Raw genomic sequence first — 24,485 nt, 5'->3', positions numbered from 1 at the left:
ATATATATATATATATATATATATTTTTTTTTTTTTTTTTTTTAATCAAAGTGGAATTCACTTTACTAAATAATGTTAACTTCACTGACTGCTTCACTTCCACTTTAATATTCACCTGATGTTATGTCCCTCTGGATAGGTTTTTATTTAAGCATCAGATTAATGAATGAGTGCACAATATGATTCCCCTCTAAAATTAAGAGGAGATCTTACAACATATATTTGGCCTTTTTTGCTATTTATTTAGGCTACATGAACACGATTTGTAATACCGCAACTACAAAAGACTTTTGTAGAGTTTTATTAAATCAATTTCTTGTTATATTCATTAAACAGGAAAATGTTACACCATATAATATCTAGTAATAGATAATTGCAGTAAAGCTGTATTGCTGTTTGCCAGGAAGACACTAATCAGCTACTTATTCATTGTAAATATATGTTGTTGTTTTTTTTATTATTATTTAATTAGTTAAATACATGAGACTAAGCCTACTGAGTCATACATGAGTGGTCAAAAATGCATATCAATTATTTTAAATAAAATAAAAAACAATATACCACATGGTTAATACTTTAGATGGCTTCATAGTTGATAAAGTTGGAAGTTTGAGTGTCTGAATGTGCACCATGGGATTGTCCAGACCTTTGGACAATCGGTCAGGAGATCCAGTGTGAGTGAAACAGCAGGTTAAGACATTTTAGTGATCCATCTTCAGCATTATAGTCTTGGTTAACAGTCTTACTGAAAACTGACAGTGCTGGAATGCTCTAGATTTGTGCGTGTGTGTGTGTGTGTGTGTGTTTGTGCTTGCAGCTCAAATGGCTGCTGGGTTGCAGAAGTCCATGGTTATACACACTTCAATAGTAGTGCAAATAGAGACGATTATACAGTGATGATATCTCATGAACAAAATCACGCATGCAACATTCCCATCAGATGGACTGTGATGATCTGAAACAATATACAGAGAGGTAGTTTATGGAATTGAATGAATATGTTTTCGAAGAGTAAGGCTTAAAATAGGATACATAAGCTTACTGCATCTTCCAAAGTCCAGTCTTTAGGTAAATGTTGTTCCCTCAGTTTCAGGGGATTTTAAAGGCTTTGGTAAGTTTAACAAATGAATGTTCTAGTTTAAATACAAGTTAAACTCTTTCAGCAATATATTACATGCTGTTGATTATTACAGAAAAGAACTTCAAGTCATACTTCAGTTAGTAAAAACAACCAAAAATTGCATTTATAGTAATGCACTTAAAGATATGAAATAAGGTGATATAATATTCTACATAATATTATATCAGGTGATATAAAATAAAATGGTAATATTAAATAATAAAATAAAAAAAACTAAAAATGTTTACTTGGGAAAAAAAATCATGTTTATTAACTAATAAACCAAAGTCAACAAAGTAAAAAACAAATAAAATAATAATAAATATACATTTAAAGCTAAATAGAAATATGCAAAATAATAAATATGATTTTTAAATAAGTTTTATTTAAAAATAATATTTTTTAAATATTTATATTTAGCTTTAAAATAGAGATAATTTAAAATTGCAAAATTACATATTCTAAACCAAATTTTTATTAATTAAATATTAATGTGAAATATTTTAATATCATATTTTAATGTAAATTTTATAGAACAGCGTTTACTTTTAAATGTTTATCAAGATCAGTGTGTGTGTGAGTGTGTATTATATGCATATGTATATATACATAATATACACTCACACACACATATATACACACACATGCATACGTACATACTGTATATAGTCAAAATTATTCTCTATACTAAGTAAGTGGCAGCATGATGTTGTTTATAGATCTTAACTTGTTTTTAACCTTGAACATTCATATTTGGTCTGTAAGGGTTTAATTTAACTTTGTAACTTACCGTTAACTACTCTACCTTTCCAGTGATTATTCCATTATAATAGTACTAGTATCAGTATTCATAAGGTTTAATATTTTTTTCCCTCATAATTTCCCTTTATATTCACGAGTCCACACTCTGTAACTTCCCTCAGTGATTGTACATCACCACATTCAGCTGACAAAACTGTGAAACATGAACACTTTCAAGTTAGCGTGTAAAAAAGTGTCATATAGGCAAAAAGCTGCTGGACAAGGATGCAAATGTACAAGAGATCACATGACCATGATGTCAGAGCCTCATGTGATCAGCATTCAGGGCCTGTGTTTTACTTCGGATTGTGTCTCTCTGCCATCGTCGCGGGTGTGAGGCACTCCTGTGGTGTTTCATTTCCAAGATCTACGCTAGGGGAGGCAGGAATCGAGGAGAAAAGCTTCAGGGTCCAGAGACCTGGGCAGTTAAGAGGGGAAAGTAATCAGAGGACATCCAAGACTGCATATATTTAGCCAAAAATACATTAAAAACAGTAAAATCGTGAAATATTTTTACAATTTCAAAAAACTGTTTTCTACTTGAATATATTTTACAATGCAATTCATTTCTGTGATGCAAAGCTGAATTTTCAGCATCATTACTCCAGTCTTCAGTGTCACATGATCCTTCAGAAATCATTCTGATATGCTGATTTGCTGCTCAAGTTTTTTGTTGTGTTTTTTCTCTCAATCTTTTGATCAAAAAGCAACTTCATACTTGGTTACCTGTGGGTTAACAGGGTCCGGTGTGTTTAGTTCTTGGCTGGCAGGAGGAAGCTGACGACTTTCTAGAAGAGACTAACAGATTAGTTCTCACACTGCTAGGAGGCAGAATAGAGCAGCACAGACAGTAAACATAGGCAGTGTCCCAATCTGTGCATACTTTAGCAGTATGGCAGAACTGGGGCATATAATTTGGCCTGGATGCACAAATACTGTTGTTTGCATTTATATGTAAGCATTATCATCTAAATGTATTAATGTCATTCTAAGTACATATAAAAACATGCATGCTTGGATGCACACTTTAAAAACCTACAAACTAATATAACATAAAGACACCTTTGAAATACTGTGTTTAATGTACTATGATGTAGTTCTGTTTATAATTAAAAATAATATTCACTACTGTTCAGACATTTTTTTTAAATGTTATGAAAATAAGTCTGCTGTCTAAGGTTGCATTTATTTGATTAAAAATACAGTAGAAACAGTAATATTGTGAAATATTATTATAGTTTAATAATATATTTTAAAATGTAATTTATTCCCGTGGTCAAAGCTGAATTTTCAGCGTCATTTCCTCCAGTCTTCAGTGTCACATGATCCTTCAGAAATCATTCTAATATGCTGATTGGTGCTCAAGAAACATTTATTAATATTAATGTTGAAAACCATAGTATTTTTTTGGGGATACCAACATGTTTCTTATTTACAGGATTCTTCGCTGAATAGAAAATTCAAAACTAACAGCATTTATTTGAAACCGGAATGTTTTAATTCTAATATTATAATTCAAGTGATTGGGACACAGCGTTTACTTACCTCACTATTGGGACATTATAGCTTTAGCATCAATGTCAGACCGCTTTCTGAGATTTATTGCTGGTTTATTGCTGATCCAAAATGGTCTACTAGCCCAGACAGGTCCCAGTGAGCTGGTGTTCTTCCTTGTCAACCATTTAAACGAGTTTGAAACAGCTAGAAACTAGCTACCTTGTTAATATTTAATGTTGCTTGATGCTTTGACAACTGATAAAAACAGTGAGGACGCAGACTCAATCAATGCATTCATACCTGTTATTTACAGTATATATGAAGAATATACAACATTACAGTCCAGTTCACAACAGACATATACAGTGTTTTGCTGTAGGCCGTGTACTGTATACACATGCATATGACAGCAGACAGGGACATGAATAACAGTCTGCCCTCAAAAAGTGTTTTGCATTTGCGCAAAGTGTCTGTTTACAGTAATGCACAGAGTAGAAAACACATTCACCTACGACTCCAGCTAGTGCAGACATTGCAGCGGGACATGAATGAGAGAAAATCAAAGAGAAAGTGATGCATGAAGCAAGAAGCATTTGACAGGTTCCCTAAAATTGGACGTCGGACTGAATGAGACGACGACACACTGGGATTCAGGTTTTGGAGCAGTGATGTCATGATCATGTGATCATGTGCAAACGTGTTTGTTTGTGTGCATCAGGCCTCAGGTGCGTGGGTGCGACAGAGAGGAGGTCTCACATGGTTTCTGTCCTGATTTGAAGACAACACCCCTAAAACTGCTTTGCCTGATCACAGATAATTACACAAAGCCCTCTGTATGAACCAAAACAAACGATCAGTTTCACCCGTTTATCAGTCCCAGATCTGACTTCAGTGCAGGAAACCAGCATAAAACAGCAAGAATAGAGAAAAGATCCTACTTTTTAAAGATCGCCACCTAATTATAATTGTAATATTAGATCTACAAGTCACAAACAGAGCGCTAAACTAAAATTTACAATTCAGTTTCATGCAAAACTGAGGCCTGTGTGAGCAATTATGAATTAAACACTGAATTGGGATCAGAATTGAGCCTTTCTACAATAGCGGTGACGTTTCCATGAATTTCTTTTTTTTTTTAACTCATGATTTACTGAAACTCAAAAAACAAATCAAATAGTAAAATAGCTAACTGTTTAAATATGTAATAAATTGGTAATTGTATTATATATAGTTAGAATGTATTTAATATATTTTAACGATATATATATATATATATATATATATATATATATATAAAATTCTAGTTAAAAATTTACAAAATGTATATTATAAATATTATTTTTTTATTTATTATATATAATGATTTATATTTTATACTAGAATTAAATGTTATTAAAAAATATTTTATATATTGGAAAAATCACAGCAATTGCAGAAAGACCCATTTATTTAAAAATAAATATTCAAAAAATGTATTCAGCAAAAACCAGCTGTTAAAAAATGGCATGCAGGGAAATCATGGCAGGCTTGGGTTGAGGGTTTGATACCTGTCAAATGCTTCAAGCACTGTGTGATGTGGTGTAGGTTGGTGTGGGTCTGATATGGCTCAAGAAGGCCAGTGTGTGGCCCATCAGTGTCACACAAGACGTTTAATGGGAGGACACAGGCAATTTTTGGACAGAAAAGACATTTAACAGATGTTTGGGCTCATGCACGTCCATTTCTAAGTGACGCTTTCTGCGCCATTTGGCAGCTTGTTATGTGGCTGTGAGTTTTGGCGTATGGTGTCTTGCCAAAATGTGGGGAAAAACAACAACAAAAACATCAATGCAACTGATAAAAGGGCAAAAAACGGAAGAAAACTGACTAGACAGGACATAAGCACTGCATCTGTTATATTGTAAATCACTGCTGCAGATCATATGTGCTGTAAAAAAAAAAAAAAAAAAAAAAAAGTTGCAATGTCATTGGCCACCTTTAGACAGCTGACAATGAATGATATTCCCTGAGAATTTAGTCATCTAGACAATTGCATCACTTCATCATTAACATACATTTAATGCAGTGTCACTGTTCCTGTAAGCACTTACAACATTAATGAGTTCACATCTGACCCAATCTGATCTTAACTGCAAATTAAGACGATGTTTTAATGACTTCTATAAACATGACTCAACAATCTTTGCACACTCACCATTACATGGGATGGGCCACATTTTCGCTGTTTATCCACTGGATGGCACTGTGACTATGGCTATGTTTGGAATAGCATACTGCAGTATGCATGCAGTACACAGTATGGAACACAAAAAAGTTGACGTTCTCCTGCATTTTCCCACTTTATTGACTTATTTCTTATTTTAAGATTTTAAGATTTTAAAGGATAGTTACATTTTTAAAGGATTTTAAATTTTATAGTTTGACCAAAAATGAAAATTGGGTATGCTATTATGGACATGTATTTTGGCCGTAAGTGGCGGTTTTTGGTTTAAAAAGCCCTAATGATGGATTTGTTTCTTACAAACATGCAGCTTTTTGCTTTACAGGACTTTAACTGATAGACTGGAGTGGTGTGGATTATTGTGATGTTTTTATCAGATGTTTGGACTCTCATTCTGACGGCACCCATTCACTGCAGAGCATCCATTGGTGAGCAAGAGATGTAATGCTACATTTCTCCAAATCTGATGAAGAAACAAACTCATCTACATCTTGGATGACCTGAGGGTGAGTAAACTGTCAGTAAAGTAATTTTTTATCAGTGTTCTGTTTGAAAACAGTATGCAGTGTGCGTAATAAACTACATTAGCATCCTATTCCAAACATAGCCAGCTTTATCAGATGCTGATACTGCAATCGGCATTTCATATAAAATCTTGTTGTTACAAATCAACCACTTCATTGACTCTCAGTGTTCAAATCATGTGACAATCACACATTCACTCTCATACACACCAACAACCCACGACCAAATCCGATTCTGTTAACGTTAAATCTGTCTTAAAGTCGTTCATTTGAGTAACTGAACAGTCCACGTGCGCTCAGACAGTGTCCTGAGAACTGATCAACAGTCTCTTTTGAAGAAGGCCGGGCCGCTTGTGCTCCATTAAATCCCTGAGTTAAAAAAAACGAAAACACTCCCCAAAACATTCAAACACAGAAACCATTGTGTGTCCTCCTCTCTGCGGCACCTGTCAGTAGCGGGGATTCTGGGAGCCGTAGTTTCTGGGGTACAAAGGACTGTAGGTGGACGAGGGGGGCGTGTAGCGGGACGTAGAGCGCTGGAAGGTGCTGGGAAGGGGGCGAGATTGGGAAGAGCTCCACATGGAGCGGCGACTGGCCAATAGGGGCGAGCGGTAGGGCGAGGAAGGGGCTGAGCCTGGGGAATAGTGCGACTCACTTGCATAGCGACGGGACAGGAGGTTGGTGTAAGTGTGCGGTTCGACGACGTACGCCCGGACGCCCATCGTCCAATGACGGTACGCCGTGGTTGGGGGCGTCCAAGAGGACGAGGAAGACGATGCGGGAGACGAAGGGGGCTCCAGGGAGGGTGGGCTGTTGGGAGTGGATGGCTGGGTGGGTGTGGTGGGCGAGGTGATGGCGGCTGCTGCCGTAAGGACCTCTGTAATTGTCAAAGGGGTGTCAGGAAGGGGCGGGACTGGCGTTCCACTTACTTTGGGTGTGCTTCTCCTCTGCCGGGACGCTTTTACCAACCGGGGCCGGTGCGACTGCTCTTGGTCGAACTCCAGGTCTTCCAGTTTCTGCGTGAGGGCGATTTTTTGCTGGATGGCCATGCGGAGGAGAGAGTTGAGCGTCTTTTTCTCGTCCTCCGCCGCCGCGAGTTGTCTCTGCATCTCGTCCAGCTGAGACACGTACTCATCACACCTGATCAGAGAGAAAGGAGAAATTAGTATTTGTGCTGCACAATTAATCGAAACCAAACTTATTATTTCAATAAATATTTATAATCTGGTGTTTTCGGTGTCATAGTTTGACAGTAAATGTTGCATATAATGTGCATTTGGGAATGCAATATGTGACAACCATCTTTCCGAAGTTGTAATTAGAAGTGCTTATGAACTGTCTGCACGTTGACAGCAAAAGAAAAGCTTTAAAGGGCTTTTTATGGTTTTAGAATAAAAAACTAGAGTTCAACATAAAATAATATATATATTTTTAATTAAATATATGTTTTTTTTATTTTACAGTGAAATATTACAATAGTATTTTTCATTTTATTTTTATATTTATTTATTTTATTAATTAATTTATTATTTAATTATTTATTTATTTCTTAGGTGTAATTTTTTTTTATTTAGTAGTAGTAAAAATGATTATATATAGGCCTAATTAGTCATATTGATAAATAACAAATAAACGTTAATTATTTAAAAAAAACTTCTACTTCTTTAACTTTCAGTAAAAAGCTTCAACAGCTGGATGTTGTAACATTTGAACAGTTGTACTGTAAAAAAAAAAAAAAAAAAAAAAACCCTTTTCTTTTATTTTTACAGTGAAATATTACAATAGGAATATTTTTTGTTTTATTTCATTTTTATATAGTAGTAGTAGTAATAATAATAATTACTACCCCAAAGAAAATCTAATATTAGCAATTGCATTTTTCTGCATCATACATCCCTAATTAGTAAACCTCCGCTCTGATGTGCTGTGAAAGCTCTGGTTGGCTCATTATTCAGTCATCTATCCACCTGATTTTGCCCTGAACAGCAAAAATAATCCAAATCACAGATGGAAAAAATGCTCATCTTGTCAGATATTGCTTCGGCTGCAGTCTGTAAGCTCGTATATGATTCTGTCAGCATCCTGCACCAGTGGACGTTGTAAAGCAATGTTGGAGAAGCAACTAACTTAAACAGAATCTTAGCAGTATCCTAAATACTTTTCCAGTACCAAGCTACTTTTCCCAACGAATAGTTGTGTATGCAACAAAATGCAATTTTTGTCACTTTGCATTGTACAATATTCTATATTGTGATTTTTTGTTCTGTTAATGTTTTGTTTTGTTTTGTTTTTTTTGTTCATTTGTATGGCTCATTGAAATGATCTGCAAACAAATGAATTTTGAGTATAGTGTTACATTGCGTATTTCTCACCGTGTGGCGAACATGGCTCTGAGGGAAGAGAAGGTGGCCGCGTCCTCTTTCAAGGCCTTTAGCTCGTTCCTCAGCTTCAACATGGTCTCAGTCACCATCGTCTTCTCGTTCTCGTATTTACTCTTCAGGTTGGCCAGAGCCACCTCAGCCGTCTGTGAGCATTACAACCAACAAACAACTAGTTCTGCCAACAATAAGTTAACTAAGCACTGCTGATATAATATAAACCACATAAGACCACTGAAGGTGTTTTCTGAAAAAAATGCAATTTGATTTTTCTAAATCAAAAACCAGGGTTAAGATGGTTACACATGGATTATAATTAGCTCAACATCATGTTCGTTTTGATATATGGGATATATTTACCAAATAATTGCTCTGGTTTAAAGGCCTACTTTAAGAATACCTTATTGAAGTCATGATCTAATTTCATTCAGTGAACTGTTCATTCAACTGAATGCTTGTCATAGCAGTAACTAAGAACTCCTCTTGTGTGTGTTTGCACATAGTAATGGATGCAGTAATTACTTTGTGGCCCATAGAGCACAGCAATTTCTCTCTAGTGTGGGATCTATAAATCGCAATGTCCATTAATCATCTCTGGCCTGGAAGGGTCATACAACATGCTTTATATCACACAGTGGCCAACACAGAGAAAGAAATGATGTGTCGGTTATAATGGTCCCTTTTCATCAACATTTCATTTTACTGGCTATAGATCAAACGCCTCCGTCGGGGTGCACCGCTCCGCCTGAAATGCCATGTTTACAAGGTACTGGAGCTTTTAAAAAGAACTAAATGCTAGATTTGCCAATTTTTGTATCATTTGGGGTGTTCACGCCTTATATCAGCCCAAAACTTGTAGAGATGTAAAAAAGGAGTATAAAAACACCCTTAAAAACAAATTATGGTTAATTATTTAACAGTCTGGTCAGACGGTCTGCTCTTGTCTATGTGGACATTTCTTGCCTAGAATAAATAGCAAAGTGGATTAGACTTAATACCGATAGTATAAAAAAATCTTCGTATGCAAGACTATTGTAGGCGAAAGATAGCAACTCGTAGTAATGCAGCAGAAGCTACAGAGCAATGCTAATGAGGCATCAGATTAAGGTAGCTGGAATACGTTGTAAAGTGAATCACACTTGAAAATCTTGGCTCGCAAGACTATGGTATGCAAAATATACCAACAGAGCAACATTAATGAGACGAAATGGTTTACCAAAAATAATAAAGCGACAAATCAATGTTAATGAGACATCAGAATAAGCTGACTGTAATTAGTTGCAAAGTGAACTAAATTTTATGCCGATAGTTTAAAGTCTTGGTACGCAAGACTTCTGCAAGCGAAAGATAGCAATTCAAGTGGAAACAGAACAGTTTTACCAAGAAAGATGGCAACTCGTGTTAAAAAATTTAAGGTTTACCAAGAAATGAGATGTCAGACTAAGTAGCAAAGTGGACCAAGACTTAATGCCAATGGTTAAAAATCTTGTTACTCAAGACTACAGTAGGCACAAAATGTGGAAACGTACCATTTCTACCAAGAAATGCAGAAGCTACAGAGTAACATTAATGAGAAGTCAGAGAGTCTCAGTCAATGTAAGGATTCCCATGGTTCAATACTCACAGGCCTCATGGCAATCAATAGGATGCTGGGTAATAAATAAAGCTGGTTAGCCTACCTGCTTGTTGGCTTTGAGCAAAAGGCGCAAGGTTGCGATCTGCTCCCTCTTTGTGCTCGTGAGGGACTTGAGCTTGAGTATCTCCTCCATGCAGGCCTCCTTGTCCTTGTCCATCAGCGGGGCGAGTTCGCTAGCGGCCGCTCTCTGGCGGGACAGCTGGAGCGAGCGGTCCACCGCCTTCTGCAAGTGCTTGATCTGGTCACGGATGAGGGCGGTGAGGTGGTGGATGTTGGTGGGTTCACGGCGGAGGTCGAACCCCGTGGCCGGCTCGGTTGCTGGGGATGATGATGAAGATGATGAAGAGGCACTAACGACGGGTGAACCCTGTGGCGTACGGACCGGGCTCTGCTCAGCAGTGAGAGGTTCTTTGGATGGTGAGTTCGACGGGCTACGAGACTCGGCAGACGTTGCAGCGTTAATCGCCGCCAAACGACGTGCGAGACGCGGGGTCAAAAACACACGGTGATCATCCTGCCCCTTGTGGACAGGGGTGGAAATGCGGGTTGGCAATCGGCCCTGCCGGTAGTAGTCCAGCGTAACGCGCTTGGGTGTCTCATTGTTGCACAGGCAGACGTGGTGGTAAAGTTGCGCTAACTCCTCACTGAATGTCGCCAGCTCTTCTTGGGCAGTTCCCAGGACTCCCTGCGTCTCCAAGCCCGTGTTATTGGCTGCCTGCAGCTTGCGTTCCAGATTCACCACCTTCTCCCGGCTTTCCCTGCAACTGCATTCCAGCTGCACCACTTGCCTCTCCAATGCTTGCAGCTGCACCTTGCCCTGCTCCTCCGTCCGCGCTCTTGCTTCCACACTCTCATTATATCTATCCTTCACCTCCTTAAGCTCTGCCTTCAGTCCAACCACCTCCGTAACAGCCACCCTGTATTTACATTGCAGCAATTCCAGACTCAGCCCTTCCTGGCTGCTAGGGGCAGATGTGGTCTCTTCTTCTTCGTCTTCCTCTTCCCCCTTGGTTTCTTTGCTGCTGCGCTGGCGGCGAAGTTTTCGGAAACGCTCGCCCAAGCGACTGGCCTTCTCGTGCTGCTCCGTCAGCGCCCCCTGTGTGTGACGGAGCAAAGCCTGTGATTCCTGCAAGCAGCTGAGCAAAGAAGCTTTTTCACGTTCCACCTGCAGCAAATAAACAAGTCAATTAATGACTTTATTTGGTGTATACTGGTTAGTCCTGATGCTGGTCTAGATGATAAACCATCATAGCCATGAAAAACATCAGTGAAATCTATCTGGTGAGGCAGAAACAAGAATTGGTGGGGCAGGCAACCAACAAGGTCTTATTTAACTAATAGATATCACAATAATTTCCTCAGCTGATTAATCACAGTACATTAAGACAACGGTTTTGTATTACAAGTTTTCTGATATGTTCTGTCTAAATATGCACATTATGCATTATGCAATTAAATATGCAGTAATTTGCATACCTTTTGAGAATAGAAATCTGAACATTGGAGAAAGCCAGGTTCAAAATTCTTGTTTAATTTTGTTGCCATATTATAGTTAATGGTTTTTACATAGCAATTCTCTTTCTCTTATCACTCTCTCTCTTTCTATATAAATTGCATTTATATAGATTTCTGGCTGGAAGATATACATTGTAATTGAAATTTACAAATGCAAATAGATAAAGTGCAATAAAAGAAACACTTTAATGTGTATTTTGGATGTTTTCTTGCACCAGTCTGAAAAGGAAGACAAAATAGCCAAATGGTTTTGCCTGTACTGTCCTGACTTAATCTAATGCATGCAAAGGAGCATTTTAATGCTCAGGAGACTTAATGGAGATACGCTTAATTTAATCAACTCTGTCTCATATGTTTCTTCTAAATGAATTCACAAGTGAGTCAGACATGGTCGGTGCATTTTGCACAGTTAATGCATGATCAATGTTAACACATAGATGTAAAGTTCATATGTATGTATATGACTCAAATGAACTTGCACTGTAGGAACAGTGATCTCTTGTGACAGGAAGGATATAAATCAGCTAGTAGCATGGCCCATTAGTGTGTATGGTGGTCTCATATTTCATCCCACGACACTGCAGCATCCCGTTGTAAACAGAACAACGCCTAAAGCAATGCAGCAGTCGTTTGTCACTATTTAGGATCTTGAGCATGAAAGATGAGTTTAAAAAGCTTTCAAAATAGGGAAATTAAGAGAAAAAAAACAACCAAAGGATATATGAAAGAAATATTAAAGAGGTAAATTTATTATACCTCTGGGCTGGCAACAAAAATGAATGCATGCTGATAGAAATGTTTATATATGTTTATGCTGTTTATATATTCATTATATGGGTGTGGCTAACATAGGCCCCACCCCCTCACACTGACCTGCTGAAGCTGTTGTCTTTGTTTCAGGATTTCAGGGCCATTGAGCTCACTGAAGAGGTCAGGAGTCAGAATTTCAGTCTTCCTCAAACTCGATGAACTGAAGTCTCCGTTTAATCGGCTTAAAACTGATCCCGCCGCACCTTGAAGCAGATGCCCGTTGCACTTGCCACCATCCTCGCTGCTGGGCGATGTGGCGGCTGTCGGGGTGGCACTGCCACTAGGTGGTGCTGAGGTCAGGGCGATCAGGTGGGCACAGCCTGAGCTGAAACCCCCGTCGCACAAGGTTAGATGATGTGCTAATTCCTTACGCAGAGCGTACTTCTGTTCTCGCTCACTTTTCAGAGAATCCAAAGCCTCCTCCAACTGGTGCTCAGAGATGTCCTTCAGGCGCAGCGCATCTTCTAATTGGCTTTTAAGAAGGGCTGTTTCCTCCTCCAGAACTTTGATTTCATGCTTTAAGCCCTCATACTCCACCTGATAGAACAGAGAAAAGCTGTTTGTTTTGAATCTGCATCCACATAACCTGCCACAAACAAATATGATGCATAAAGGTTTTACGCCTGGTTTTGAGAATTTATTTCAACAATTAAAGTACTATAATTTAGTGCATGTATGCCATCTGTCACTTTATGGTCAGAAGTTTCTTAAATTTCAATTTAAAAATGTGTAAAATAAAAATACTATATAAATATGTATTAAAATAAATTAAATTTTATAGTAATTAATTGGTCACAAGATATTTGAATATCATCAACTTAAATATAAGTATAACTTAAAATATATGTAAAGACTTATAAGTTCATAAATTTATATGAAAATAAAATGTATAGTAATCAATTAGTCAGAAGCTATTTAAATATGAATAAAAAAATAAGTATAATATAATGTAACATAAACATTTATATAAATAATTTCATAAATAGTTAATAAATGTATGTAATAACTATTTACAAATCAATTTAAATATATGTGTAATATAATATAAAAATATGTAAGTACTTACAAGTATTTTTTAATATATGTGTGTTATAATTTTTTAATTTTTTATTACTTACAAGTAATAATTCTTTTATTTAATATTTATATTAATAAAAAATATAATTTTAAGTAATCAATTAATAAATTTATATAAAAAGAAATACAATACAAAGTAATCAATTCACATGTAATGTTTATAATTTTAATAATAATACTTATAATAGAAATATAGATTGATGGGGAAATCTAATAGAAGCTAGCTTTCTGCATTTAATGTTTATAATTTTAATTGTAATGTTTATAATTTTAATATTGATACTTATTGTTGGGGTATATTTAGTCATGATTGGTAAATTTAATGTTTATTTTCTTTAGTGGAAATGTGTTTTATGGTTCTAGACTGCTCACCAGAACTGTGTCAGTGTGAAGGGGGTAGCCGTGAGTGTGTTTACCTGGTTCTGCTTGAGCGCGGACACCAGTTTCTGCAGCGAGATGTTCTCCTCCTCCAGTTCGGTGTAGTCTTGCATTAATCTGGCCTCTCGAAACTTAAACTCCCTGATCTCCTCTCTCATCTGGCTTCTCTGCAACTCCAACATCTCATTACTCTGAGAGACACAGAGGGGGAAACAGAGAAAGATTTAAACACCTGAACACGGGGATATATTTGCGATGTCAACCCAATAAGGGTTTTATGCTGTTTATTAAGAGAGTTTCTGACCTCTTTCAGCTCCTGTAGGATGGTGCTGAGTCTCTCGTTCTCGGCCTGTGTGCAGGACGCCTGTGATCTGCTGCTCTTCAGCTCAGCCTGCTGCTCAAGTAGGCGACCCATGTAGTATGCTTCCTTAGTGGCCGACTCCTGCAGCAGCGTCTCCTCATTAGTCTCCCCATCTTCAGCCACCTTCCTTTGGGTGGTGTACGCCTGGCTGAAGGCCTGAGGAAGAGGAAAAAAATGCTTAATTAAGGAATACATTCATGCATAAAATGCAATTTCGATGCATCACAATTTGTACCTGAAACATAGTAAATAGTGTGCAATACTAGGATTAATCCATCCCAAATAACAGAACATTTAATATAGCATGCATTTAAAAAGTATGCATCTGTGCATGTTATTTTGGGCTAACATTTCTCAGAAATCCTTGCATTAAATATTTTTTCAGTTGTGAAATATTAATATTAATTCATTTTAAGGCGATGAATTTAGCTAGATCCCAACACTTCATGTAAACACAAAACGTACACGACAAAGCAATCTGTGATTTAGATTTGTGCTTACAGTAATTCAAAAGTGACCAAAAATACTATTTAAGGTGGATTTTTGAAGTATACATCCGAGTATGCTTATAATTCCTTGTGGTAAGTAAGGCCATTGTAGTTTTATGAAATAGCTTTTTCACAATCCAAAGCATGTACTAAATCAATAGTGAAGCACATACTTTTAATTGTAATATTTAATCGTAATACATTCACATCAGTGCTTGAAATCCAGGTTTAAATGTGAAATATCTTGTTTTGCCATTTTTACCAAAAGCATATGCTAAGATGTCCATGCTCTAGTATATACTTAAGGTAGATAAGGTCAAATATCAAAAAAGCATATGCTAAGATGTCCATGCTCTAGTATATACTTAAGGTAGATAAGGTCAAATATCAAAGTTTCCTTACTTAAAAAGTAGATTATACTGCATGTGTGATCTGAGAGTAACATTTTAGTATTATTTATATACTTTAATTTTTTTATTTTTTAAATTAGCTTTTTTTATTTTTCATTTTATTTCTGCTTTTATTTCAATTAACAATTTTTTTTAATTCTAGTTAATGATAATAACCATGGATTAAATATCTTAAAAACAGACAATTAAGACAATTATGATAAAGATGCTAAGATGTAGAGTATGTGGAGTACAGGAGTGAGGTGTGCTGTCAATGCGAGGTGAAGTTCAGGTGAGATTGTCCATAATCTGGAAGACGTGAGGGGAATAAATGACAACGGTGATCTTGCAAAAGACACTGAGAAAAGCTCATAGTGTGGAAAATCAATTAGGAGGTGTAGAGAAGCTCAACGCTCCAGGTATGAGGAATGACAGGAGAAATAACAGACTTATGGAGCAGTGCATCATGGGACAGAACTGATAACAGCATGCATGATCAGAGGCAGAATGACCATAGGATTTACTGTGTAAGAGAGCAGCACTTTAACGGAGAGAGAGCAGAATGAGTCTTATTATGCTCTCAGAGGAAGCATGGCTGGAGAGCGATGGAGCCTTTCAAACAGACGCCACTGGGGTTTTCCATTAGCTGGAAACTTAATCAAACTCTCCCTTCATGGTCAGCCAGTCCTGCTGGGCAGGAAGGAGAACTCAGTGTTTTTACACTTGGATGAGATCAGAGTTGGGGTTGAACTCTTGAAGTATTTAGTGGCGTTTGTTAAATCAAGACTCACTATTACTATTGCTCAAATCATTTGAACAAACATCTAATTCTATTAAACTCTGGGATAAAATTTAATGTATATATTCCCCAGTTTTCCTTTGGGATGGTATTTAATGTATTTATTATCTATTTTTATTTGAGAGTGTATTTGGATGATGTTTAAATGTTTTGTTGTTGGTTGTTATAGTGTTTTGGTGATTAGGTGATATGTAGATTGTTGTAATTTTAATAAATATATTAGAATATATTAATAATAATTGATTAACATAATTTAATTATATTTATAATTTTTTATATATTTATTTTGTTATTATTTTCTGATGTTTATTTTTTTTATTGACATTTTTTAAAAAAATAAACTGTTTGTTTGTTCATGGTAGTTCACACAATGCATTATAATTAATGTCAACAGATCAGGGATATTATCATAAGTTTAAATGAAAACTAAAACCATAAAAAATTCATTACTTCTATATATATATATATATATAATATATATATATATATATATATATAATATTACTATATATATATATATATATATATATATATACAAAATACAATCAAAAGGCATTAAATATGTATTAAAAAAAATAAAATCAATGATATTAAAATAATTAAACTAAATATATAAAAAATAAAAATGACAAAAACACAAGAAAATTGCTAAAACTTTACAATGAAGATTATAAACATTATTCACATTATAAAATGCTAAAATAAAATTCCCAATCTTAACAAAAACTATAATAGTATGTCAATGATACTAAACTGAAAATATTTTAAAATGTAATAGTACATTTTTAAATTTACTTTAGGATTAGGAGAATATTATTTATTATTAGTTCAAAATAACACTGTAACAGAAACTATTTTTTAAATGTATTATTACATTTTGAAATCTACATTAGAATTAGGAAAATACTGTATTATTTATTGTTAGCTCATGTTAACTAATGTAGTTAAATAATGAAACCTTTTTGTAAAGTGTTATCAGAAAATCACATTTGAGGAGGTAGAGAGCTTTTTGACTTGGGCCAGAAAGTAACCACCTAGCAACCACATTTAACACCCTAGCAACCATCCAGAACACCTTAGCAACCAAATAACAACACCTTGGCAACCATTCACCACATCCTTGCATCATGGCAGCCTGTTTTTTTTTTTTCAGAAAAACACCACTGAATCTAGTTAGAAGTGACTTTAACTCTACAGAGGTGATGTTTAGGGCTGTGCAGCAGTGAATTATGGGAAGACTCACCATATGTGATTGGGACAAGGACACAGAAGACAAAATATAGACTGTGCTGAGCAGGAATTTCTGTCATTTGCCTCAAGACGTCCTGAGACTATATTTCGTCAATTCAGTAATATGGTGTGATATAATGAGTGACGCACTGGGCCTTTATCACAGGACTCTTATCACGCTTTATTTATCCCACAAATCAGTAACTTGATGAGACCTTGTGATGTGGAATAAACACAAATTAAATAGACAATGTTGTGCAGTATTATAAAAGTCAGTAATCTGCGCCGGGGTTGAAAGGTTAAACGTTTCGGCTGATCCGAGACCAGATCTGGCTCTTGCCAAAAGCATTTGTTAGATAATAACATGCATGTCATCACAACCAGCATGCCTAATCAAGCACAATATCATGTCCTTTTTTTCTTCCAGTTACATATTCTGATCTAAGATTCTCTTCTGCCAACAACAGTCTGTCGATAATATTTCATAATGATATTCTAAAGCATCAATATCATCACAGTCACAATCTGAGCTCTTTTGACCGGATTTCTTTAAAAAGCTTTTAAATGTATTTTATAAATGTTATTAAGATTAACTGAAATTATTATTAACTGAATGGAGGGCACACTTTACCAATGTTAAACTATTAATTAAATTGAATCAGTTAATTTAAATAATGATAAAAATTTATATAAGCTAAATAGATTAAAAAAAAACTAATGTAAATGGCAAAAGCACATATAAATACTAAAAATATTAATAAGTAAATATATAAATATTACTAACATAACACAGCGCAGTATGCACTCAATTATAGGGAGTATCAGATGTTAGCGGCTTGAGGAACAGTTGTACGTTCATGTATCACATGACAGGAAGCAGACTGCAGAGATTTAGCCCTGAGTCATTGTGATTCACCTCGATACATAAATATAGGATAAAATAAACATGGTGACTAATGTTTACACTTAATTAACCAAACCAGTAAAAAAAAAAACACATATAAAATAATATAAAATTATCATATTTATTTTCATATAAAACATAGTTATTTATCACTAAATGAGTCAGTTTCAAGCATATTGACTGATATTTAAATGAATTTAAATGCATAATAGTTATATAAATAAACTTGGATGTCTTATTTATATATAAATTATATTTAAATACAATTTAAATCATATTTATGTTTTCACAAGTTGTTTTGAATTGTTTGAATTGTTTTCATCATACTCCTCCTAATCTTTGTTTGATGTATGATGTCAACTGTTTGATGACGATTCCAAACATTCCAAAAGAACAAATTGTTTCAAGGAAAGTGAAACTTCAACAGATCTGTCTGACTGACTGCGTAAGACCCACACACACACACACACACACACACACACACACACTCACACACACAGAGAGAGAGAGAGAGAGAGAGAGAGAGAGAGAGAGAGAGAGAGAGAGAGAGACTGTGAAAATCACCCAGGAGATTCTCTTTCTTCACAAAGACAAAGACAAAGCTGAAGCACAGCAGCCCTCCATCTCTCTCTCTCTCTCTCTCCACATTCACACCCCTCCTACGATCTCACTCCCACAACACATTTCCCATGATCCTGTCTGTCTATCTATCTATCTATCTATCTATCTATCTATCTATCTATCTATCTATCTATCTATCTATCTATCTATCTATCTATCTATCTATCTATCTATCTATCTGTCTATCTGTCTGTCTGTCTGTCTTTCAGTCTGGTTTAAACAGTGTCAGTGGGGGTTTGATGTCTGCTGGCGCTGTGAGAGGCAGGCGGTAAGCTGAGCCTTATAATTTTCTGGAAAGAGCTCCACACGGACACACGGATCGATATGAAGGCCCGTGGGCCGCAGTGAACCTTTATATGTGACCTGCTCTGCAGCAGCAGCAGAGCTCCAAAGTCAGTTTATTTCTGGACAGCAATCAGATCAGGTGCTGCAACAGAAACATGATGAGATGCGTGTCTGTTAGATGCATCTTCTGAGAGACAGAGCTGGTGAACAGGATGCCTCCATGTCTGACATGGAGTTTCTTGTTGCATAATACCAAATAATCATCATTAATCAGCTACTGACAGCTTTGCCCTTGCCGGAGTTTGTAAAAGTGTGCTTGTGAGATATATACTGTATATATTTACTGGTATGTATATTGAATTTCTGTATATGATCAACAACAATTATCATATATTTGAATCAGATAGAGCCAATAAAATAAGCAGTTATGCATAACAAAAACATGCCAAGTTAGGTTACATTCATCAAAAAAATTAATAAAAATAACAATTATTTTATATTTTATACAGTATGCTTTTCATGAAGCATAAGCATATTTGACAAATATTAAAAATTAAAAAATAAAATGATAAAAAGTATTTCATATATTTTAATATATAATAAAGATATATTATTTAAATATATGGTTAAAATTACTATTGTATTACAGTAATGACACGTTTGAGCATATGGATAATACAAAAAATACAAAATGGAGAGTTTGAATGTGATTAAGTCTCATGAAAATAATGTCAAAATTAAATAATCGACCTAAAATAGGCTTCATTTCCTTTATGCTAATTAATTAAGCATTTTTCCCCTTATGATTTTATGCTTAAATCTGACCTGGGTGTTTTAATGAAGTCAAGTGCATGACATCACTCATCACATGAATAATGCAGCAAGTGTTTCTCTGTGTGTATTATACAACCTGACGTTCACATGTCTCCCCCTAAGTGCCTGGATCTGTCCCATCCATAATTCATAACTCAGTGTCTCCAAGCTCCGGCCCAAGCACTTCAGGAACTCGGCATGAACTCTGAAGAAATCCGTCATTGAATTATCTCAACGAGACAAAGCACAAGCCTTTGTTTTAAAGGTCACAAAGTGCCTTTTTGTCTTCATTCTCAACACTTTATCTACCGTTTCATCAAACCCACATATCCATCATGTTTTCCCCAGATTATTTTAGATACCTATTCTGAAATCTGCACACATTCACACACACTTGAGCTGCATTAAACCATCTCTTCATGAGATATGCTGCACTGCCGAATGATGCTTTTAGCTCCGAGCTGCTGCAACTAATACACCTCTCTGCATTTTTCATTTGATGTACATTACCAGCCAAACATGATGCACCGCCAGTGATGCAAAGCCAGAAAAAATGAGTGAGTTTGTAATGTGTGAATTTATTTTATGGTGCTCTTAAAGCATATTACCACCAACCAATCAGCAATTAGCAAATGCAGTGCTATGAGTCTAAACATCTCATCAACAGTGAATAAGTAAACATTTTACAGTTAATGTGTAAATGGCCCTAATAATGAGCTATTGCAGCAATCATATTAATTATATAATCCTCCGAAAACATAGAAATGCACAAGAGGATCACAAAAACCCTGTAATTCTCAGATCTAGAGTTGTTGGAAAAACTATCCTTTTTTTCCAGTAGAATAAGGCACAGCCTCAAATATATCGCTCTGAGACAGATTCAATCCTCAAAGCCTTCAGAAGACTCTCAGTCGGAGTAAAAAATGCTCTCACAAGCCATACTGAGGATATCAGAGACGTAAGATGACATCTGAGTGTGTTTTGCTTGTATTTTGTGATATTAAAGGAACAACTGTTGACGTTGTGTTTGACTGGCAGCTTACAAGCCACAACAGACACTGCTGTATTCTGCCAATATTGCAAATGAAGGTAAACCGGCATCAGCCAATAAACTGTCAGCTCTGCTTGTTCATTATGAAAGACTGTGGGAAACTTGATTGGGAGACTCACTCTGAATGATGCATGTGCTCGGTGGAATCCAAGTAAACAACTATAAAGCAGCTTTTGAATGAATGGCCGTTTGTAATGGGAATTCTTGGGAAGGTCACACAAGGCTCCTGGAAGCTTCTGAGCTCACGGAGTTGTGGTTTTGCAAAGGAAACACAAAGGACTCTGGGAAACATGCTTTTGTAACAACAAAAATAAATAAATAGAATAAAATAATTTTTGGCAAATACATTTTTATTTTATATATTTTTGTGTTTGTCATATTTAAGCATATTATTGCTCATTTCCAGTTTCAGGTTATAGTAGCAGCTAATCTTAGCAGGCCAATGGGGAGTATTGAATGTCAGAAATAGACATTTATGAATAATATATCAGCAGATGCCTTTATCATCTGGTATGTCTCTTAAAATTGCCATTATTATTGCATTTAATTACCAATAAAATGCATATTACAAGAAATTATATGCGCAATATTCATTACTGACAATTTAAAAAAAAAATCAAATGTGAGCTGCTTACATTTAATTAAAGGCATCACAGACTGACTTACACTACCTTCTAAGATACCTTCCTATATACTTGCAACAAAAACAATCCATCTAATACAAAGGATAAAGATAGAAATGCTGGCTATTAATTTCAAAACATACTTACAATTTATTTATAATTCATTCAATGCCAAAAAGAACCAATCAAACGCAGTTCGACCTGAATAAAAATGAAATATATTACCCAATAGTTTCATGATTATGATATGCAATACTGATGGCTTTCATCCCAGTCCTCTTATTATCTGAAGAACTAAAGAATATCGCTCAGTGCCAAAGTTGTGAGCAATTTGCAGCGCAGAGCTCTGATCTGTTAGTCAACGATCAATACAGTTCATTGAGATTTAATGAAGAAGCGAAGCAGCCAGTTAAAGATGTGCACTAGCAAAGCCTGCAGTTCTCATTTTTAATCACATATTCTTATTATAACCTCATTCACTTCCATCACAAGAAAAGCTAAGATTATAGATTCTTTAAGATATGATTATGATATAAAGATATGAAGATATGATTCTTTAAAACATGGTTATAAATCCGGCCGGACTTATCACTGTAATTCAATCTACTCTGGAGTTCAGTTTAGTTTTACTTTGGATTTTCGGGGGGTTTCATTGACAGTCTTTTTACTCAAGTGCATATGAAGGACTCCCGAAGCAGATGTGTTTCTATGTGACTCTGTCAATCTTATAATCCGTGAGTCGTCGCGCAGTCAGCAAGAGTACACCGCCTCTACTAATGAAGCTATGTATAAACTCAGGCAGTGGGAATATAGACAAGGAGCAGCGAAATGCATCGGTCAAGAACATAACTTACTCTGCGACTCTGTAACGTTAACATGCTGCAAAACTATTATTGTTTACTCAGACCTTTTGAGATAGCTGCTCAGGATTTAAAACTAGATAACTGGAACTAAATCATGTTGCAACTTTGTAAATAAATGTTGCAAACAAACAGGCATGAGCAGACACACAATCTCTGAGCACACTAGACAGGCACAAAACAACCTTATTCAGGTCAGAGCACAGACTTCATTGAGCACGGAGGATCGCCTTTCCTGTATCTTTGAAGTTCTAAGTACTACTCTTTTCCATTACAGCATAACCAGATTTGTTTTTACAATATTCTATTCTATTGTTCTATTTCACACTAATATTCAATTCTTTCCTTTTCAAACAACATAACACAACAAAATATAACATATATGTTGTCAATATTCTTTTCCAAAACATGACATGACATGAACAGATTTTTATTTATTTGTTTATTTTTATATTTTTAAAATGTATGTATTTATTTATTTGCAATAGTCAAGTTTATTCTACTCTTTTAAATAATAACATTACCGGATTTCTGACAATATTCTATTCTACTGATTTATATTCTTTTGATAACATAACACAAAATAAAATAACATACTGTATATATTGTCAATATCCTATCTAAAACATGACATGACATGAATAGATTTTTATTTATTTATTTATTTTAATATATTTTTTTTAAATGTATGTATTTATTTATTTGCAATAGTCAAGTTTATTCTACTCTTTTCAATAATAACATTACCGGATTTCTGACAATATTCTATTCTATTGATTTATATTAATTTAATAACATAATAACACAAAATAAAATAACATACAGTAAATATTGTCAATATCCTTTCCAAAACATAACATGACATGAACAGACTTCGCAAAAGTCTACTTTATTCTATACTCTATTCAATAATAACTTGACAATATTCTACACTTTTTAAAAAATGGTCATTCTTTTCGGTAGCATGACGCAACATGTTGACAGTATTCTGTTTCCAGACATAACATGACATTATCAGATTTTTGCAGTAGTCTATTCTATTGTTTTCTATTCTTTTCCTATTCTATTCAGATTTCATATTCTTTTCCTAACATGACATGAACTGATTTTGGCCAATATTCTGTTTCCTGATCTTTCCCATAACATAACATAACATAACATAACATGACATAACATAACATAACATAACATAACATTACATTAACTTATTTTTTTCATAACCTATTTCTTTGCAATATTCAATTCCATAACATGACATGCCCAGATTTTTGGCCACACTCTTTTCTTTTTTTTTTTTTTTGTTTTATTTCTTTATAGAATTATGGGCATGGTGTGTGTGATGTATGTAAGTGTTATTATTTTATTGTTATAATGGGATGTTGATCTTTAAGTTGTTCAGGCTCCTGTCTGAGGGTCTCCTGCTCGGCCTCGAGATCCGCATACTGCTGTTTGAGGCTCTGGTTCTCCTCCAGCACCGCCAGCCCGCACTCCGCCGCCCGGACCTTCTCCCGGTTCGCCTCCGCGAGCTCGCGGGTCAGCCGCTCCACCTCCGCCCGGTAATGATCAACCGACTCCCCGCATCCTCCTCCACCTCCACCACCAGCAGCCATCGGCCCGGCCCCTCCACTGCGCTGGATGCACGGATAGATGAACGGATGGATGGAGGCACCTGCGCCTTACCCCAGCCTCCAATACAAAGTCAATGATCCAGACATAGCAACAACAAAAGACGAACGAAAAAATTAATCATCGCGATCCTGAAAGGGGCCTCGCTTTCTTTCTTTCTTCCTCTCTTTCTTCCTCTTCTTTTTCTGCTTGCTCATGGGTGTGGGGAGGCCATCATCGCTAGGATGGAGAAAAGCGGCCCGACTCACTTCTGCTCTCCTCCTGCTGTGACGTCAGCGCATCTTGCTGCAGCTCATGCATATGAATCGAGTCGCGCCGACGTTGCTTAGTAACCTTCCGGGAGCGCCCGGGCACGTGACTTAATTAATATTCATAAGCTGCGCTTCCGCATGTTATTATTATTTAATTTTAATTTTATTGTATATGCTGAACAATTAACATTCAAGCCACAATTACAGAACTATCACATTTCATGAAA

At 35.8% G+C, this 24,485-nt stretch overlaps 1 protein-coding gene across 2 annotated transcripts; it reads right to left on the bottom strand.

Annotated features, from left to right (window-relative positions):
- Positions 1-1,666: 1,666 nt before the first annotated feature.
- Positions 1,667-24,290, bottom strand: LOC109076648 (protein bicaudal D homolog 1-like). 2 transcript variants are annotated; one of them, XM_042721640.1, is made up of 8 exons: positions 14,262-14,528; positions 13,996-14,148; positions 12,566-13,039; positions 10,221-11,342; positions 8,536-8,687; positions 7,093-7,303; positions 2,648-2,719; positions 1,667-2,339 (listed from the first exon to the last, which is right to left on the bottom strand). In XM_042721640.1, exons 1-8 carry the CDS (start codon positions 14,511-14,513, stop codon positions 2,325-2,327), a joined length of 2,451 nt encoding a protein of 816 aa, XP_042577574.1. In that variant the 5' UTR covers positions 14,514-14,528; the 3' UTR covers positions 1,667-2,324. The 2 variants fall into 2 exon arrangements, with proteins under 2 accessions (XP_042577574.1, XP_042577575.1); XM_042721641.1 differs by lacking the exons at positions 1,667-2,339; positions 2,648-2,719 and adding an exon at positions 23,766-24,290 and having other exon boundaries at positions 6,075-7,303; positions 14,262-14,476.
- Positions 24,291-24,485: the final 195 nt, after the last annotated feature.

The sequence above is a fragment of the Cyprinus carpio genome, chromosome B4, assembly GCF_018340385.1.
Source record: "Cyprinus carpio isolate SPL01 chromosome B4, ASM1834038v1, whole genome shotgun sequence".
Taxonomy (NCBI): domain Eukaryota; kingdom Metazoa; phylum Chordata; class Actinopteri; order Cypriniformes; family Cyprinidae; genus Cyprinus; species Cyprinus carpio.
Note: the sequence above shows the minus strand (reverse complement) of the source record. Positions and strands in the feature narration are given on the sequence as shown.

Excerpts from the sequence above, each read along its gene's own strand:
- LOC109076648 (XM_042721641.1), bottom strand. The coding sequence starts at position 23,991 with ATGGCTGCTGGTGGTGGAGGTGGAGGAGGATGCGGGGAGTCGGTTGAT. Across the intron at positions 14,149-14,261 it reads TCCTACAGGAGCTGAAAGAG|AGTAATGAGATGTTGGAGTT; the intron begins GTCAGAAACTCT and ends TGTGTCTCTCAG. Across the intron at positions 7,304-8,535 it reads AGAGCCATGTTCGCCACACG|GTGTGATGAGTACGTGTCTC; the intron begins GTGAGAAATACG and ends CTCTCTGATCAG.